General features: G+C 45.4%; 2 protein-coding genes across 2 annotated transcripts in view; both read left to right on the top strand.

Moving 5' to 3' along the window:
* ACMSD (aminocarboxymuconate semialdehyde decarboxylase) overlaps positions 1–2,653 on the top strand; it is a 73,243-nt gene extending 70,590 nt beyond the window's left edge. Inside the window, exons 9-10 of the mRNA XM_015425781.1 lie at positions 420–518; positions 2,585–2,653. Of these exons, the coding sequence (XP_015281267.1) occupies positions 420–518; positions 2,585–2,653 (168 nt within the window). The remainder of the gene's footprint in view (positions 1–419; positions 519–2,584) is intronic.
* Positions 2,654–8,486: 5,833 nt separating this feature from the next.
* CCNT2 (cyclin T2) overlaps positions 8,487–18,349 on the top strand; it is a 27,309-nt gene continuing 17,446 nt past the window's right edge. The window contains 1 exon segment of the mRNA XM_015425785.1: positions 8,487–8,703. Coding sequence (XP_015281271.1) covers positions 8,501–8,703 — 203 coding nt within the window. The 5' untranslated portion in view covers positions 8,487–8,500.

Below are 18,349 nucleotides of genomic sequence, written 5' to 3'. Positions count from 1 at the left end.
AGACACACCCAATCTACTTTTATTGATATTCTTCATCTTGACTTTGTGAAGGCGTAATAACTTATTATGTAAGATCTCTATAGCAGCAATTCCCAGCATATTATTTAGACCTAAAATGCAGTTGTGGAGTCGCTGATATGGACTGAGGCTATAGCACTATGGGAAAGAGATTAAATCTTTTTCATACTCTTTTGCTGAACTATATCCCCCTTTTCTGCAACTACTTTTTAAGAGTCAAACACATTTTAGTCACAGAATCCCATCCTCACATGTAGTTTATGAATTGCATGCTATGCATTAAAAATGCCAAAATTATGTGTTAATCTACACAAATGTGATGCTTTCAGACTGTAGTAAGTTGGAAAATGTGTATCTAATAGATCCTAATAGTGCCATCCACTGTTTATTTCTATTTGCAGGACAAGGTGTTGCTTGGAACAGACTATCCTTTCCCACTAGGAGAACAAGAACCTGGAAAACTCATTGACTCCATGGAACAGTTTGATGAGGTTCTAAAGGTGCAGTTTTTTGTTGTTTCAAAGTTTGAACTGCTATTTTAGAATTTGTTTCAAAAAGTGCTGAAATGAGAGTTTCTTCTTAACCCCAAATGTTCCAATTCCTCCTTTATCAGCTTGAGTAACATTTAAGCACATACTGAAACACACAAGGAACGTAAAGATAGAACCCCATTTTTACTTTCAAACCTAATTCAAGTTGTCAGGCATATTTCACAATGAGTTCGGTTACAACCAAGGAAGCAGTGTCTGAATTTTTGTCGTGTTGGAGCCAACCACTGTATTTAGTCTAAGGTCTTGCATTGTGATGTCATGGACCCAAGGAGAAAGGGGACCAAATAACAGTGTAAACAAATAGAAGTCTCCATTTGACATTGCAATAAACCTCTGCATAACAGGTGCTAGAGCCAAGAGGACAGAACCATAACATGCATGTCCTGCTTGTGGATACTCTCCAGCATCTGGATAAATGCATCTGGATAACTGCTATTGGAAACAGAATGCTGGATTAGCTGGATCTAGCAAGGGAATTATTATCTTGCATGTTTCTACAAGACTCAGGAAAAGTATAGAGTGAATTCCACTTACAGCCTGGCAAAACCATGAAGAACAAGCATCCTTCTTTCTCCCATCAACTCTCCATTTGCTGGCACTTCTAAATCCTGTAAAACTGTATTATCAAATAATTTCCCCTACTTTCAGGAAATGTGCGTCCTTTTTGTATCAATTTTTTCACAACAATCTATAGTCATATATAAGGATCTCGAGCTTTATTCTATTGAACTGAAGAGTTTGGTAGCAAAGAGTGTGGTAGAGTTTGGTGGCAAAGTCAGCTGTGGTGCTGTCAGAAATCATGTTCCTTATGGCTTGTAATCCATCTTTGTGTGGGATGTTGAGGTACCCAGATTCATAGTGGCTAAAATAGTATTCTCTGGAAGGCTGTTCAAAGATTTATTTTATTTATTTATCTTTGGATTTGTATCCCGCCCTCCCCGAAGGCTCAGGGCGGCTCACAAGGGACACGAGTGCCCAAGTTAAAACATTAACTTGGATTGTATTTTCCTCAAAAAAATCTGTGGTGCCATGCACATAACTAGGAGAGCTGATGGTATAGGGTTTTACAACAGAGTCCATGTATCCAGATACACCCATGGTGATAGTGCCTAGTGCCTGAGACAACGGGATGTCCTGGGTTGCAGGGTTGTGTATTTGGGGTAGAAGATAACAGGTATTTGGTTGAGCTTCCTGGGGTGTGTCTGAAAGGATTTGTTCCTGAATGTGCAGTGGTAATTCCTTTATAATCTTGTTTAGTTCTTTTTTGTATTCCTGCAATGTTCCCTCTACGCTATGGAGTCTTGTGAGCAAAAATAAATAAACTGTGAGCTACTGGCCTTAAAGTTGTGAGCGAGTTATTTGGTTACTGCATCATTTAGTTTGCTCTGGAGCCATCCTTTCTGAGCTAAGACAAAATGTGAGCTGGAGGCTAAAAAACTGTGAGCTAGCTCACACTAACTCAGCTTAGAGGGAACACTGGATATGAGTACAGGTTTTTTTTGTAGAAAGGAGTATGTGAGAGCCTCTTTGAGCCTCCTGGATCTAGTCTGATCTAGTCATGATGACAATGGCTCCAGCTTTGTCTGCCTATCTATATATCTAATAGCCAAGTTGCCCCCGTGAGTGCGGATCGCTAAATCAGCACTCCGGGGGCACTTTGGGGGGGGGAAGGTTTGTGCACACGTGGGCCAGTCCCCACGTGTGCACAAAAATCCAAAAAGTTGAAAAAAATTTCGGGGGGGATGTTTAAATCCCCCCGAAAGTGACAGAGCGTCCCCTGCGGATGCGCAGGGAACGGTCTGTAGCTGGCCTCGCCGCCTCCTCCTCCTCGGAGCTGGGCGGGCAGGCGGGCGGGGGGGAGGACTGGCCTCGCCGCCACCGGAGCCCAGCCGTGTCGGAGCCGGGCGGGGGGGGAACTGGACCCCCCCCCGCAAGTATCGCGGGTCCCCCTCTTGTTTAATTATAATATCTAGATCGTTCCTGATATGTATGTTTTTATTATATTTTTATTACAGGATAAGCTGAAGTTTGACAACGCTCTCAAATTTTTAAATCTTGACCGAAAGCAGTTTGAGTTACATTAAAAATTCCTACAAGTATCTCCATGATTCCTTGTTGTTTACAGAATGAAATATTTCACTTCTTCCATTTAAAAGGAGAGCCACAGATTTGTGATGTGTGTGTGCTGAAACTGAACGCTTTACTTTCAAAACATAGGCCAGTTCTTTCCTTCTCAGGTTCATATTGATGAGTAGAGATTTTATGACTGCCCATGCACATGGGACCCACAAGAGGGTAGTTGAATGCATTTTTCCCAAGCCAGTTTCTCATGCCGGGCCTAATGTAGCATGGATGACATGATCCTTCTTCTCACACAGGCATTCAGCAGTTGCTTACTAGGCATTCACAGTCTACTCCTCACTCAGTGCATGGGAGGGAGAGGACAAAACGGCGTGGATCACAGCTGGAAAGTCCCACTCCCAACTGTTGGATGTCTGCCCATATAAGAGAAACAGGTTTGATATCCCACTCCTGTACATGAAGCCTGTATGTGACCTTGGGCCAGTCACAGTTCTCTCAGAACTCTCTCAGCCCCACCTCCCTCACAAGGTGCCTGTTGTTGGGAGAGGAAGGGAGGGTGACTGTAAATTGCTTTGAGACTCCTAAGGCAGAGAAAAGTGGGGTATAAAAATCACCTTTTCTTCCTTTTTTGGCATCTGATAGCACTGTACTTCTTTTTGGTGATGGTGGGAAAGGGGGGTAAAATGGGTTAGGGTTACACGCAATGAATAGTGTGGAGAAGGGGCCCCATGGACACCATGATGCCCAGAGGCAACAGAGACCTGGATCTAGTCCTCCTAAATCCAGTTTTGAATAAAACAACCCTTGTGAATTGGTAAACACCCAACAAGCTTCTGAAAAACCCTGAGCATCAGGGTGTCCATGGGGGTCCTTTCCCCACACCAGTCCATGGGGCTCCCTTTTCCCACCAGTGCCAACAAGGACAGCACTGGCGGGAGCCAAACATCTAACATCCAAATATCTGTCCTAGGCAAATTAGCAGAAACTGTAGAATTATTAGACACATAGAAGAACAATGCCTGCTGATGGGAAATCATCATGGATTCTTGCAGAAGGATGTCCTGCCTCACCCCCTTTTTGGAGTTCTTTGAAAACATGAATAAGCCTATAGACAACGATGACCTGGTAGACATTATGTACTTAGGACTTTTAAAAGGCTTTTGACAAGATACCTCATCAAAGACTCCTGAGTACACTAAATCTGGGTTGGGAGAGGCTTCCTGCCAGCAAAGGCAGAAAAGGTTAAAAAAATTGGTAACATCCATGAGTTTTATCCAAATGCTGGGATTCCTCTGTATGAAGCCAGTGGGGGTCTGGATGTTGGAGGTAACTCTTCTGTATTGGTAAGTTTAGCTTAGTGTTATACTTTCTACTATTTTCCTTAGATCTGTAACCAGTAGGCTGGATAGTATTTTCCCTCTCTTGTTTTCATACCTTAATCTGTAGCAATAAAGTCTTTTCCTGTTTAAGAGAGCAAACTGTGATTCAACTCCTGCTTATGGGCTTCAGATCACTCACTCACGCTTAAACAGGCATGCACAGGAGAAGGGCTGGAATAGTTGGGAAGCTGCCCTTTGTACTTGCTCTGAGGCAGTCTTTACTGCTACTTCCCCAAGTCACTGGTAACGCGGGAGGCTAGATTTCTTGGAGGGGGGGTGCCATTGTTGTATGCACATTTTATGAACCACTTTGTACTCTGCCACTGCCTAACAGGTTTAACTTAGTAGGTATACTTAGCACTTCCATAATACGTATGATCAGGGGTCATTTGGGGGGGGACGCGGGGGGACGCCATCCCCCCGGGTGAGGTGCGGGAGGGCGGGGCCTGGAGCTCCCTGCTGGTGCCTGCTGGAGGTCACCGCCGGCTGTGGGGAGGACACACTTCCGGTGATGTCAGGGGGTGTGGCATATGCTAATGAGTTATGCTAATGAGTCCCCCTAGCTCTTTTTCTACGAAATGACCCCTGCGTTTGATTCTAACATTATGAATGTATTCAGGTATTAACTTTGGTTCATTTGTGACTGTTGTTTGAATGCATGCTGGGAAGAAGGCTGAAATGCTGATACACAGTTATGCTACCCATGACCTTGCTCGTTCTGGCCGGCTACAACTGCACATGTTTCTGATGTCAGTTAACCTAGCTAGAATGAAGAACAGTAAGCACTCTGTAACCATATCAGTTATATATATACAACATGCAGCTTCATAGCTTCTGAAAGAAAAGTGTATTGTTCTGTTAGGAAAAGAAGAACTCTGCCTGGGAACAACCCCCCCCCCCCCCCCCCGGTCTTAACCCAATGGGAAATAGGTGATGAAATTTGACAATGCTTGATGGAACCAATAATTCTGTTTTATTTATCTGATGTAATGTGAAGTATAAAACCCTATGTCTCCCATTGTAACCTTAGGGAGAGCTGTGGGATCCAAAATCTTGTTGAACCCGTGCTTCCCTCCTTTATTAATAAAGTTCTAGATCTGGTTCTACTCTACAGGATTGTGTTGTGTGTTTTCTCAAATTGGCCTGGGCAAACACAATCAGGGACAGAAGTTCTGTCTTACAGCATGAAGAGGAGGAACATGCTGTGACATACCTTTCTCACTCACAGAGAGTGCCTACAACCCTCCACAACATCTCTCCCACAGGTTCAGGGTTACAGGTAGGTCACACTGTCACGTCTACCCAGCTCCCTTTAATAATTGTCCCTTGGGGCTGGGGACTCAAACACTGTGCCATTCACACACTGCCACTGTTTATTCATATCCTAAAATACAGAGAGACTGAGATCTTAGCTTGTGTGTGTGTTGGTTTCTTTCCCTGAGACAGCCAGCCCACAGGGTTAAACAAACAAGAAGTTAACTTTTATTTATGGTTTGAACATAATACTGAAGAAAGACAGGTAGAGGTTACAAAGTTTCTTTCCCATTGAACTTTTGAACTATTTCCCTGTTCCAGCATTTGGGATCTTTTGTTACAAATGGATTTTCCCCCAGTCAGCTTTAAACTACTCTTCGCCACAGCCTCACTCAGACACATTCTTCAAATCCCTTAACTGCTGTTTTCAACTGTCCTTCTCACTAACATTCCATCAACACCTACTGGTCACTCTTAGGGAGAGGCAGAACCTAACTTGTTTGTCATATATGTATTTTATGGACATGAACACAACATGCATATAAGCATGCACAGACCCAGGGCGGGTTTTATGACATGGGTCATAGTGGATAATTCCATGCAAATGTCAACCCGTTGTGCCACAGCAGTGAAAAAGGCAAACTCTATGCTGGAGGTTATTTGGGAAACAATGGAAAATAAAGCAGCCACTATTATCAATGTCCCTGATGAGCCAGTGTGGTGTTAGTGATTAGGAGCGCAGACTCTGGGAGAACCAGGTTTGGTTCCCCACTCCTCCACATGCAGCTGCTGGTGTGACCTTGGGTCAGTTTCAAGTTCTTCCAGAGCTGTTCTCTCAGGAGCAGTTCTCAAAAGAGCTCTCACCTACTTCACAGGGAAAGGAGATTGTAGGCCACTCTGAGAATCCTTCAGGGTAGTGAAGGGTGGCGTATAAATCCAATCTCTTCTTCTTCATCATTTGGAACGCTGTGTGCAATTCCAGTCACTGCATTTCAAAAAGGATACTGCAGAGCTGGAAAAAGTACAGAAGAGATTATTAAGGAGTTGAGCCAGCCACTCACCTCCATGCTCGAGAGCAGCTAGACAGCAGTGGTGGGGATGGTGAACCATGTCTGGCACAGCCCCTACCCTTCCTTCCCAGCTGGGCCTCCCTCACTGCCTTCACCTCCTGCAGTGTCCTGAGCCTAGGGTTGCCAGCCTCCAGGTGGTGCCTGGGAATCTCCTGTTTTTATCACTGATCCCCAGCTGGCAGAGATCAGCTCCCCTGGAGAAAATGGCTACTTTGAAGGATGGACTGTATGGCATTGGACCATGCTGAGGTCCCTCCCCTCCCCAAACTCCACCCTCTCCTGGATCTACCCCCAAAGTCTCCAGGTATTTTCCAATCCAGACCTGGCAACCCTACCCGAGCCAGGCTGGGCCACCACAGCCGCTCCTGTCATGTACTACATATTTCCAGCTGACCTGGCCAGCCACAGCAGCAGCAGCAGCCCCGGTTGGCAACATCAGCATTGGAGCCCAGCCACCTGCCTGCCCTGTGTTCCACTGGGGAAAGGATCGGTCACTTTTTAGACCAATAAAGTTTAATTCGAGGCTTGAAAAATAAATTTGATAATACGAAACTCCCCCCCTGCCATGGTGCAACTCTTTGAACAAGATGGCAAAAGAGGAGACCTGAAGCACAACACACGTGTCTGTGTAGATTCTTCCACTAAGAGTCCTCTCCATCCCCGACACTGTTAATGTAATTAAATTTATTGTCAAAATGGTGCAGAGGAAAACTGAAATATTGAATAGTTATACAACCCCTAGGTGTATTTTCATACAGCTTCATCTGGGGAATCTTTTAGATTCTTTTTTGTTCTGTTCCCATACATACCCTGGAGCAAAGTACATATGGGAACAGAACGAAAAAGAATCTGGAAAATTCTCCCAACGAAGCTGTATGCAAAGCATGTAGGGGGTTGTAGAATTATTTTGTTTCCCTCTGTACCTTTTGTTTATTTTGCCTTGGTGCAGCCCTCCCTTTTCCCTTTCATTTTGGGGAGCCTGTGCAGTGTAGCGCCAGGACTTTGGTTTAGATTTCCACTACGCACTTTAGCTCACTTGAATGACTTTGTACTGCTCCCTGTCTCAGCCTAACCTGCCTCACAGGGTTGTTAGGAGGATAAAAGGAATACTAAAACGGGGTGGAGTAAAAAAAAAACCCATTAGTTGGGAGGATAAATCAGAGGGACTAGTGTTCCAGGTGGTGCTCCCTATGCTAAATAGATCATCTTAGCGATTTCTTTCTGCGAGATCCTTTATTTCCCAGCGGGAGAAGCTGCAATGGAAGGAAACTCTTTTTTCATTGGGAAACCTCCCGAGAGCCCCCTTCAACATCTCCTTCTACCTCCGCAATTTCGTATAGTTGTGATGTCCGAGTTCTCCAAAAACTGCACAGTCCCTATTATTGGCATTAAACTGAACCTTTCCCCCATGCTTTCCTCAACTCCCTCATTTACCATAAAATGTGAGAGCCAGAGCGCTGCCACCCGGCGTCCACAGGACACCGGCTTGATAACCAAACTCAAAAAGATAATTTCCTGTTTCCGCTTCTAACGCATCCGTTTGACCAGAGATCACTAAACAGCCTGCCCCATCGTAAGCCACATGACCTCCCCTCCCCTGTAGAAGGTGGAGACTTCAGTGACACACTTCCGGTCTAACTATGAACGGGTTTCAATCCAAGATATTTCTCATGGCATTTAGTAGATAGACGCAAAAGTCCAGCGCGACGCCATCTTGCCACCCGCTCAGCCCGCGGCCTCTCTCCGTGGTTCACCGGAAGTTCAAGCTGTATGTTTTTTCTAGACCCCCTTTTCTATTATTGGTCTTTTCCCCGACCAAGAAGAGGCGCTTTCACAAAGGCCTTGTCGTTCTTGCTCAGTCGCACACTCCAGGCCGGCTCTTCGCGACCCCCGTGGGCCACATCACGCCAGGCCCGCCCGTCTTCCGTCGTGCTCCGGGGAAAGAAAAAGCCGATCCCCTCCCAACTCTATCGTTTATTAAAGCCGGGACCGTCCCGGAAGCTCCCGGCTCACCCGCGCGAGTGGGTGGTCTCGCGAGAGGAGCCGGACGCGATGTAGGCCGGGGAGGCGGAGTCGGGCGCTCCGGTAGCGGGTGGCTGTGCTCGTCGCGGCGGGAGGAGGAGGCGGAGGAAGAGGAGGAAGTGTGATGGCGGCGACGGTGGCGGGTCCCGGAGCTGGCGTGAGTTCGGCGTCGCGCGGGGGCGGCCCGCGCTGGTTCTTCACCCGGGAGCAGCTGGAGACCACGCCGTCGCGTCGCTGTGGCATCGAGGCCGACAAGGAGCTCTCGTACCGGCAGCAGGCGGCGAACCTGATCCAGGATATGGGCCAGGGGGGCGGGCGGGCAGGCAGGCGCGAGGGGCTGAATGGGCGAGGAGGACAAGGGAGGGTCTCGGTCTCCCTCAAGCGGGGGGCAGCGGAGGCCTCGCCAGAAGGCCTTGGCTCCTCCTCCTCCGTTTTCTTCCCCCGAGGCAGAGCCTGGGAAGGCGCCAGGGGGGCTCTCTTGGGAATCGGCCCGAGCAGGGAGGCTTTGTTGTCTCTGGACGGCTCTCCGCGTAGCTGTTTTCTCTACCGGAGCTGTTGCCTCCGCCCGCCCGGGTGACCTCGGCTGCCTCTCTCTGCTGATGAGTGTCTGTGGATTAACTCCCGTTGCGGTCGGCGCGGGGAAAGCGGCACTAACCCGCCGCCGCACCCCTTGGTTTCGGGAGAGCAAGGGCTGCCGCAACCACGTGCAGCCGCCGTCCTGTCCTGATGCACAGGGCAATCCTAGGTAGATTTTAGTGGCCGTAGTCAGGAATCACAGCATTGTCGCACCGTTAGTATTTTGTGGTGGAATAGCTGCTTTAGAAATAGGTGTTTTCCGTTCTAGCTTTTTTTCTTACTTTGTGGGGGTTTTGGCTGATTTTTTTAAAAATTAAGATATTTCTTGGGGAGGTTGTTCGACATCTGTAATCCTGAGGGAGTTGGAACATAATTTCTCTGGTCCCTGTACAAGCTTCGAGTCTCTGTTCTCATACAGTATTGTAAGGTGCTGAATACAGGTGTTTAAACTTTTAAAGATTCAATAGGGCATGGTAATGAAGTTGGACTTTGGACTAATTTTTTCTCTTTCTTTCTCCCCCTCCCACCATGTCATTGGTTTGATTCTCCAGCATGGAACCTGATTAAATTAGATTACACCAGGCAGCTTTCATTACATTTTGGCAGTTTGAAGGGATACAAAGAGAAGATAAACTCCTGATTGTTTTTCAAAGATAGCTAAACTAAACTAGCAAGTTGAGTATTTAAAAAATGACACAGTATAGAATTAGAGATGTGAACTTTATTGAAATTTTGGAGCCATGAGAGTTTTCCCCCAGAAAAAAGGAATTTGTGAGAGAAACTGAGAACTAGGCAGAACCTTCCTATCAAATCTAAACCTCCTTTGCTCATTTAGCAGTATAAAATGATCATTTATAATTTGGTTGGCATAGGAAAACTATTTAGCATATTTATGGAATTAAAAAATATAAATACCTTCATTTTCTGTAAGAAAAAAGTGAAATATACACGATACTTGAGAGTTGCAAACTGCTGCAACTTATGCTACCATTGCATATGTATCATGATTTCTGCTATGTGCAAAACAGGACATACTCTCATATAGTCACAGAATTTTGGATTATTAATATATTTGGGTATCAAATTAAACTGTATAACACTGAAAAAGCTGAAATGAACACATTATCATTGAATACACAGCATATTATTGTTGCCAGAATTACTTGCATGTAGACAAAAATATTGTTGAAAATGTGTGTGTCAATAGGATAGACAGAAATTACCATTAGCTAATGCTGTGGATTGTGCAGTATTACATGCATGAAAATGGTGATACCACACATTTTGAGTAAAGTCTTGTGTTTCATTCACTCCAAAAGGAAAAGAATAGAAGTTCTTGCTAGTGTTCCCCCAAGTTATCAATTTTGCAACTGAAAAATTGAGAGTTCTCAGACATTTTCATGCTATCTATTTGAAATGAGTGGGCTTTTTTAACTCAAAAACAATACTTGTGACTGTGATGCACCTTCTCCACTCACACAGAGTGCCTACCACCCTCTACAACTTCTTTTCTTCAGGTTATGGGTTATATGTGTTGGATATTGTAGTTAGGGTTGCCAAAGCGACGCGTAGCGTCACATCCTAGCGACGGCGGTGCAATGCGTATTGCTGTCCCCCGCGGCAGGGATCCTGTGAAGATGTGCAGATCCCCCGCCGCGGCTTGGCAGCCCTAATTGTAGTTTTGCATGCAAGAGGATCTGGGAATGAAACAGTTCAGAAAATTCTCTCAGTCAGGTACACTTGGTAGTTGGCCCACCCTCTCATCCATTAGATGCTGAGCCTCTTTGGCTGTTGCTTGTCTTCTGTTTCTTCTTTTATAGGACCTCTCTTCTGTCTTTTACTTGGGCTTGGAGCTGTAGCAAGTTAACCTTTTTGAAGTTAATCTCTTCACAGTAAGTTAACTACCTACATGAATGTGTCGTGTAAGATGTGCTTCTGTTTTTGTAAGTAAAAATTCTTGTTATCACTGGAGTCAGATCATCGTTGTTGCTTGAATACCATTTTCCCCTTAATCGGGAAAAGCGGAAAATTGGGGATACCATATAAAGGCTTCTGTGCTTCCAAGGCAAATAGTCTTTTTACATTTAACCCAATAATTCATAGGTGAGGACGTCACACTCGCCATCCTTCTTGTCTCTTTTAAAATCTACAGAGAGTAATAACTATCTCATACCTCAGGTGCCCTCTCTCACTCCCAGATGCAGAAGAAACTTAGAGTCCAAGACCAACAAAGACCAACAAAGTTTTTTTCAAGGTGTGAGCTTTCATGTGCACACACACTTCATCAGACAATGAAATGGAATCACTAATCATAGTTGTATATATAGAGGGTGGCTTGTTAAATTAGCATGCAAAATAGTGAGGATAAACAGATAAAAAGAATGACAAGCTTTCTTTTTAAGAAATTTTTAAAAATCTTTTTAAATGGTTTCTTTTAAAGAAATTTTTTAATCTGTTAAAAAATTCTCACCATTTTGCATGCTAATTTAACAAGACACCCTCTATATATATGAGGAGCATATAGCAAAAAACGTAAAGACCAACAATAAAACTTTCTTCAAATACATTAGAAGCAGGAAACCAGCCAGGGAGGCAGTGGGGCCCTTGGATGACCAAGGGGTAAAAGGAGTACTGAAGGATGATAGGGAAATGGCTGAGAAGCTGAATGTATTTTTTGTCTCTGTCTTCACTGTTGAAGATGAGAAGTGATTGCCCACTCTAGAATCTCTGATTTCAGGAGTGGTGTTGAAAGACCTGAGTCAGATTGAGGTGACGAGAGAGGAGATCCTATGACTAATAGACAATTTAAAAACTAATAAATCACCAGGCCCGGATAGTATACATCCGAGAGTTCTGAAAGAACTCAAATGTGAACTTGTGGATCTGACAAAAATATGTAATATTTCCTTAAAATCTGCCTCCATTCCTGAGGACTGGAAGGTAGCTAATGTCACCCCCATCTTTAAAAAGGGTTCCAGAGGAGATCCTGGAACTTACAGGCCAGTCAGTCTGATGTTGGTACCTGGTAAGTTGGTGGAAACTCTTAATAAGAAAAGACTTAGTAGGCACATTGATGAACAAAACCTATTGAGGCAGACTCAGCATGGCAGTAACAACGAAGATCCGCTACACAGAAAGGGTGCCTGGTAGGCTTGTCACGTCCCCTACATGTATGTGGCCCTAGGTTTAGGATTGTATGAATTGGAACATGTAAGCCGCTCAGAGCCCTTAGGGGGTGAGCGGGATACAAATTGAAATATAAATAAATAAATAAATGGGTTCTGTAAGGGAAGATCTTTTCTCACTAACCTGTTACTGTTCTTTGAGGGAGTGAACAAACATGTGGACAAGGGGGACCCAATAGATGTTGTTTACCTTGACTTCCAGAAGTAAGCTCAATAGTCACGGGATAAAAGGACAAGTCCTCTGTGGATCAAAAACTGGCTAATTAATAGGAGACAGAGAGTGAGTATAAATGGGAAATTTTCTCAGTGGAGGGTGGTAAGCAGTGGGGTACCACAGGAATCAGTACTCGGTCCGATGCTTTGTAACTTGTTAATTATTTGGAGTTGGAAGTAAGCAGTGAAGTGGCTAAATTTGCAGATGACACAAAGTTGTTCAGGGTGGTGAGAACCAGTGAGGATTGTGAGGCACTCCAAAGGGATCTGTTGAGGATGGGCGAGTGGGCGTCAACGTGGCAAATGAGGTTCAATGTGGCCAAGTGCAAAGTGATGCACATGGGAGACAAAAATCCTAACTATAAATACGCGTTGATGGGGTCAGTCTGGCACAGCTGGGTCAGTCACAAGCTCTGGCACAGCTGTCCTTGAAAAAGAGCAGTTTGTGTCAGAGTTCTCTCAGCCCCACCCACCTCACAGGGTGTCTGTTGTGGGGAGGGGAAGGGAAAGGAGTTTGTAAGCTGCTCTGAGACTCCAAGTGAAGGGCAGGGTATAAATTCAATCTCTTCTCTTCTTCTTCTTCAGAGACTGACCAAGAGAGAGATCTTTGAGTCGTAGTAGATAACTCACTGAACATGTCAAGACAGTCTGCGACTGCAATAAAAAAGGCCAATGCTATGCTTGGGATTATTAGGAAGGGAATTGAAAACAAATCAGCCAGTATCATAATTTGTTGTTGTTGTTCAGTCGCACAGTCGAGTCCGACTCTTCGCGACCCCATGGATCATCTCCCGCCAGGCCCTCCTGTCTTCCGCCGTCCTCTGAAGTTTGCTCAATTTCACGTTTGTTGCATCGATGACACTGTCTAACCATCTCATCCTTTGCCGTCCCCGTCTTCTTTGACCTTCAATCTTTCCCAGCATCAGGGTCTTCTCCAGTGAGTGCTCCCTTCTCATTTGGTGGCCAAAGTATTTGAGCTTCAGTTTCATTATCTGGCCTTCCAGGGAACAGTCAGGGTTGATTTCTTTGAGGATTGACTGATTTGTTCTTCTTGCAGTCCAAGGGACTCTCAAGAGTCTTCTCCAGCACCATAGTTCAAAAGAATCTATTCTTCGGCGCTCGGCCTTCCTTATAGTCCAGCTCTCGCAGCCATACATGACTACTGGGAATACCATTGCTTTGACCATGCGGACTTTTGTTGGCAGGGTGATGTCTCTACTTTTTATCATGCTGTTTAGGTTCGCCATCGCTTTCCTCCCAAGGAGCAGGCGTCTTTTAATTTCATGGCTGCAGTCACAGTCTGCGGTGATCTGGGATCCCAGGAACGTGAAGTCTGTCACTACTTCCACGACTTCCCCTTCTATTTGCCAAGGAGTGATGGGGCCGGATGCCATGATCTTAGTTTTTTTGATGTTGAGCTTCAAGCCCACTTTTGCGCTCTCCTCTTTTACTCTGAGCAAGAGGCTCTTTAGATCCTTTTCACTTTCAGCCATTAGAGTGGTATCATCTGCATATCTGAGGTTGTTGATCTTTTCCCCAGCAATCTTAATTCCCGCTTGTGATTCATCCAGGCCAGCATTTCGCATGATGTACTCTGCATATATATTAAATAAGCAAGGTGACAGTATACATCCTTGTCGTACTCCTTTTCCTATGCTGAACCAATCAGTTGTTCCGTATCCGGTTCTAACTGTCGCTTCTTGGCCCTTATACAGGTTTCTCAAGAGACATGTGAGGTGGTCTGGTACTCCCATCTCTTTAAGGACCTGCCATAGTTTGTTGTGATCCACACAGTCAAAGGCTTTAGCATAGTCAATGAAGCAGAAGTAGATATTTTTCTGGTACTCTCTTGCTTTCTCCATAATCCAGCGAATGTTGGCAATATGATCTCTCGTTCCTCTACCTCTTCGAAACCCAGCTTGTACTTCTGGTAGTTCTCTATCCACGTACTGTTGAAGCCTAGCTTGTAGGATCTTGAGCATGACCTTGCTAGCGTGTGATATGAGTGCAATTGTGCGATAGTTTGAACATTCCTTGGCGTTGCCCTTCTTTGGGATTGGAATGTATACTGATCTTTTCCAATCCTGTGGCCACTGTTGCGTTTTCCAAATTTGCTGGCAAATGGAGTGCAGCACTTTAACAGCATCATCTTCTAAGACTTTGAATAGCTCAGCTGGAATACCATCACCTCCACTAGCTTTGTTGTTAGCAATGCTTTCTAAGGCCCATTTAACTTCACATTCCAGGATGTCTGGCTCAAGGTCAGTGATTATACCGTCGTGTTTGTCAAGGACATTGAGGTCTTTCTTGTATAGTTCTTCTGTGTATTCTTGCCATCTTTTCCTAATCTCTTCTGCTTCTGTTAGGTCCCTACCGTTTTTGTCCTTTATCATGGCCAGCTTTGCATGGAACGCTCCCTTGATTTCTCCAATTTTCTTGAAGAGATCTCTAGTCCTTCCCATTCTATTGTTTTCTTCTATTACTTTGCACTGTTCATTCAGGAAGGCCTCCTTATCTCTCCTTGCTGTTCTCTGGAAATCTGCGTTCAGTTGGGTAAATCTTTCCTTTTCGCCTTTGCCTTTCGCTTTCCTTCTTTCCTCTGCTATTTGTAAAGCCTCATCAGAAAGCCATTTTGCTTTCTTGCATTTCTTTTTCTTTGGTATGGTGGTGATTGCTGCCTCCTGTACGATGTCACGAACCTCTGTCCATAGTTCTTCAGGCACTCTATCTATCAAATCCAGACCCTTGAATCTATTCTTCACCTCTACTGTATATTCATCAGGGATGTGATCTAGGTCAAACCTGAATGGCCTCATGGTTTTCCCGATTTTCTTCAGTTTAAGTCTGAATTTTGCAATGAGTAGCTCATGATCTGAACCACAGTCAGCTCCAGGTCTTGTTTTTACTGACTGGATAGAGCTTCTCCATCTTTGACTGCAAATTATATAGTCAATCTGATTTCGGTGTTGCCCATCTGGTGATGTCCATGTGTAGAGTCGCCTCTTAGGTTGTTGGAAAAGGGTGTTCGCTATGACCAGTGTGTTCTCTTGACAAAACTCTGTTAACCTTTGCCCTGCTTCATTTTGCTTTCCAAGGCCAAACTTGTCTGTTATTCCGGTTACCTTTTGACTTCCTACTTTAGCATTCCAGTCCCCTATGATGATGAGGACATCATTTTTTGGTGTTAGTTCTAGGAGGTGTTGTAGGTCTTCATAGAACCGGTCCACTTCAGCCTCTTCTGCATCAGTGGTTGGGGCATAGACTTGGATTACTGTGATGTTGAATGGTTTGCCTTGGAATCGGACAGAAATCATTCTGTCATTTTTGAGATTGTATCCCAGTACTGCCTTTTGCACTCTCTTGTTGACTATAAAGGCCACACCATTTTTTCTACGAGATTCCTGGCCACAGTAGTAGATATAATGGTCTTCTGAGTTAAATTCGCCCATTCCTGTCCACTTTAGTTCACTGATTCCTAGGATATCGATGTTCAGTCTTGCCATCTCATTTTTGACCACGTCAAACTTCCCTTGATTCATAGATCTTACATTCCAGGTTCCTATGTAGTATTGTTCTTTGCAGCATTGGACTTTCCTTTCACCATCAGACACATCCACAACTGAGCGTCCTTTCGGCTTTGGCCCAGCCGCTTCACTCTTTCTGGGGTTACTTGTACTTGCCCTCTGCTCTTCCTCAGTAGCATATTGGACACCTTCCGACCTGAGGGGCTCATCTTCCGGCGTCATATCTTTTAGCCTTTTGGTACTTTCCATGGGGTTTTCTTGGCAAAAGTACTGGAGTGGGTTGCCATTTCCTTCTCCAGGGGGATCACTCTTGGTCTGAGTTCTCTGCTGTGGCCTGTCCGTCTTGGGTGGCCCTTCGCGGCATAGCCCACAGCTTCATTGAACTGCTCAAGCCCCCTCGCCACGACAAGGCAGTGATCCATGAGTATCATAATGCCCCTGTATAAATCAATGGTGCAACCTCATTTGGAGTACTGTGTACAGTTCTGGTCACCACAGCTCAAAAAGGATATTATAGTATTGGAAAAAGTGCAGAAAAGGGCAACTAGAATGGTAAAAGGGTTGGAACACTTTCCCTATGAAGAAAGGTTATAGTGCTTGGGGCTCTTTAGCTTGGGGAAACGACAGCTGAGGGGTGACATGATCGAGGTTTCTAAGATTATGCATGGGAAAGAGCAGGTAGAGAAAGAGGTACTTTTCTCCCTTTCTCACAATACAAGAACTCGTGGGCACTCCGTGAAATTGCTGAGCAGTCAGGTTAGAACAGATAAAAGGAAGTACTTCTTCACCCAAAGAGTGATTAACACATGGAATTCACAGGAGGTGGTGGTGGTGGCTACAAGCATGGATGGCTTCAAGAGGGAATCAGATAAACATGGAGCAGAGGTCCATCAGTGGCTATTAGCCACAAGGTATAGATAGGAACTCTCAGTCTGGGGCAAGTGATGCACTGTATTCTTGGTGCTGGGGGGGGGGCAACAATGGAAGGGCTTCTAGTGTCCTGGCCCCACAGCTGGACCTGATGGCACCTGGTATTTTTGGCCAGTGTGTGACAGAGTGTTGGACTGGATGGGCCATTGGCCTGATCCAACATTGGCTTCTCTTATGTTCTTATATACAACTATGATCTGTAATTCCATTTCATTATCTGACGAAGTGTGCGTGCACACGAAAGCTCACACCTTGAATAAAACTTTGTTGGTCTCAAAGGTGCCACTGTTGTATTGCTTTGTTCTTTTGCTTCAGAACAACATGGCTCCCCACCTTGATTCCCAGAGACATACACAGAGTAGCCCAGCCCCCGTTTCATAATCAGCCTGCACTCACAGAGCTATTGAGGTTGGGGCTCAAACACTGTTCCAGTCACTTGCTGCCACCATTCATATCCTTTAACGTAAATATAGACTTGAGTGTGTGTGTGGTTCTTTCCCTTAGACATGTCGCCCAGAGGTTTAATCAAACAAGAAGGTTTGTATTTATGATATAAACAAAACACTGAGGAAAGTAAAGTATAAGAAACAACACTTCATGTTGAACTCTTGAACTGAGGTCCTGTTCCTACAACTGAGATCCTTTTATTTATTTATTTATTCGATTTTTATCCCACCCTCCCCCGCATGTGCACTTTGACTAATTTCAGCCCGCTTTAAGCTGCTCTTCTGCACAGTTCTACTCTGTCAGAACTCCCCTTTTCACCTAGGCCGGTGGTAGGCAAACTGCGGCTCTAGAGCCACATGCGGCTCTTTGGCCCCTTGAGTGTGGCTCTTCCACCGTAGGCGCTGACGGCCTATTCCCTCCATTGTTCTCTATGGTGGGAAAAAAGAAACTGTTTTTCCCAACATAGAGAACAATGGAGGGGATGGGGCAACCTGTTTGGGGCCCGTAGAATTGGACCCATGGCAGGTATCTTGGGGAGAGGCTCCAGCAGCTACCCTGCGATTCTGGAGCCTCTCGCTCAAACCCCCTCCCCTCCAGCCCCCAGAATATACCCTATGTTTTCGCCATTGACTTCAATGGCCCATAGGATATAATGGGGCCGAACTGTGGGAAGCCCCAGCAGCCCTCAGGCCGGAGCACCTGGAGCAGTCTTGGGAGGCGGATTTGCAAAAAGCAAAACCAAAAGCACAGGAACTCGAGAGAACTCCAGGAATGGAGCCTATTCCTCTTCCACAGCCCAAAATGCGACCCACGAACCCTGAGCTTGCTTTTTCTCATTTGCGAGTCTGGCCTCCGTACTCCTTTAACAAGGCAGCCCTGAAGCTTGGGGTGGCGGAGGTTTCTTTGCATGCAGCTTGTGCGGCTGGCTGAGTGCCTCTTCTGCTTGCCCACCTCTCGCCTCTGCACCTCATCTTCTGCCAGGCATGGAGGAGCCCAGCTCGCCCAGGCTTCTTGCCCCCTGCTGCCTTGGCCCTCTGGTACACGGGTGAGTCCCCAAAGTTTGACTCTTCCCCTACAAGTCTCTGGCGCTGGAGGTAT

The sequence above is a fragment of the Gekko japonicus genome, unplaced genomic scaffold (genome assembly GCF_001447785.1).
Source record: "Gekko japonicus isolate JY-2015 unplaced genomic scaffold, Gekko_japonicus_V1.1 scaffold1924, whole genome shotgun sequence".
NCBI classification, from domain to species: Eukaryota; Metazoa; Chordata; class Lepidosauria; order Squamata; family Gekkonidae; genus Gekko; species Gekko japonicus.
Note: the sequence above shows the minus strand (reverse complement) of the source record. Positions and strands in the feature narration are given on the sequence as shown.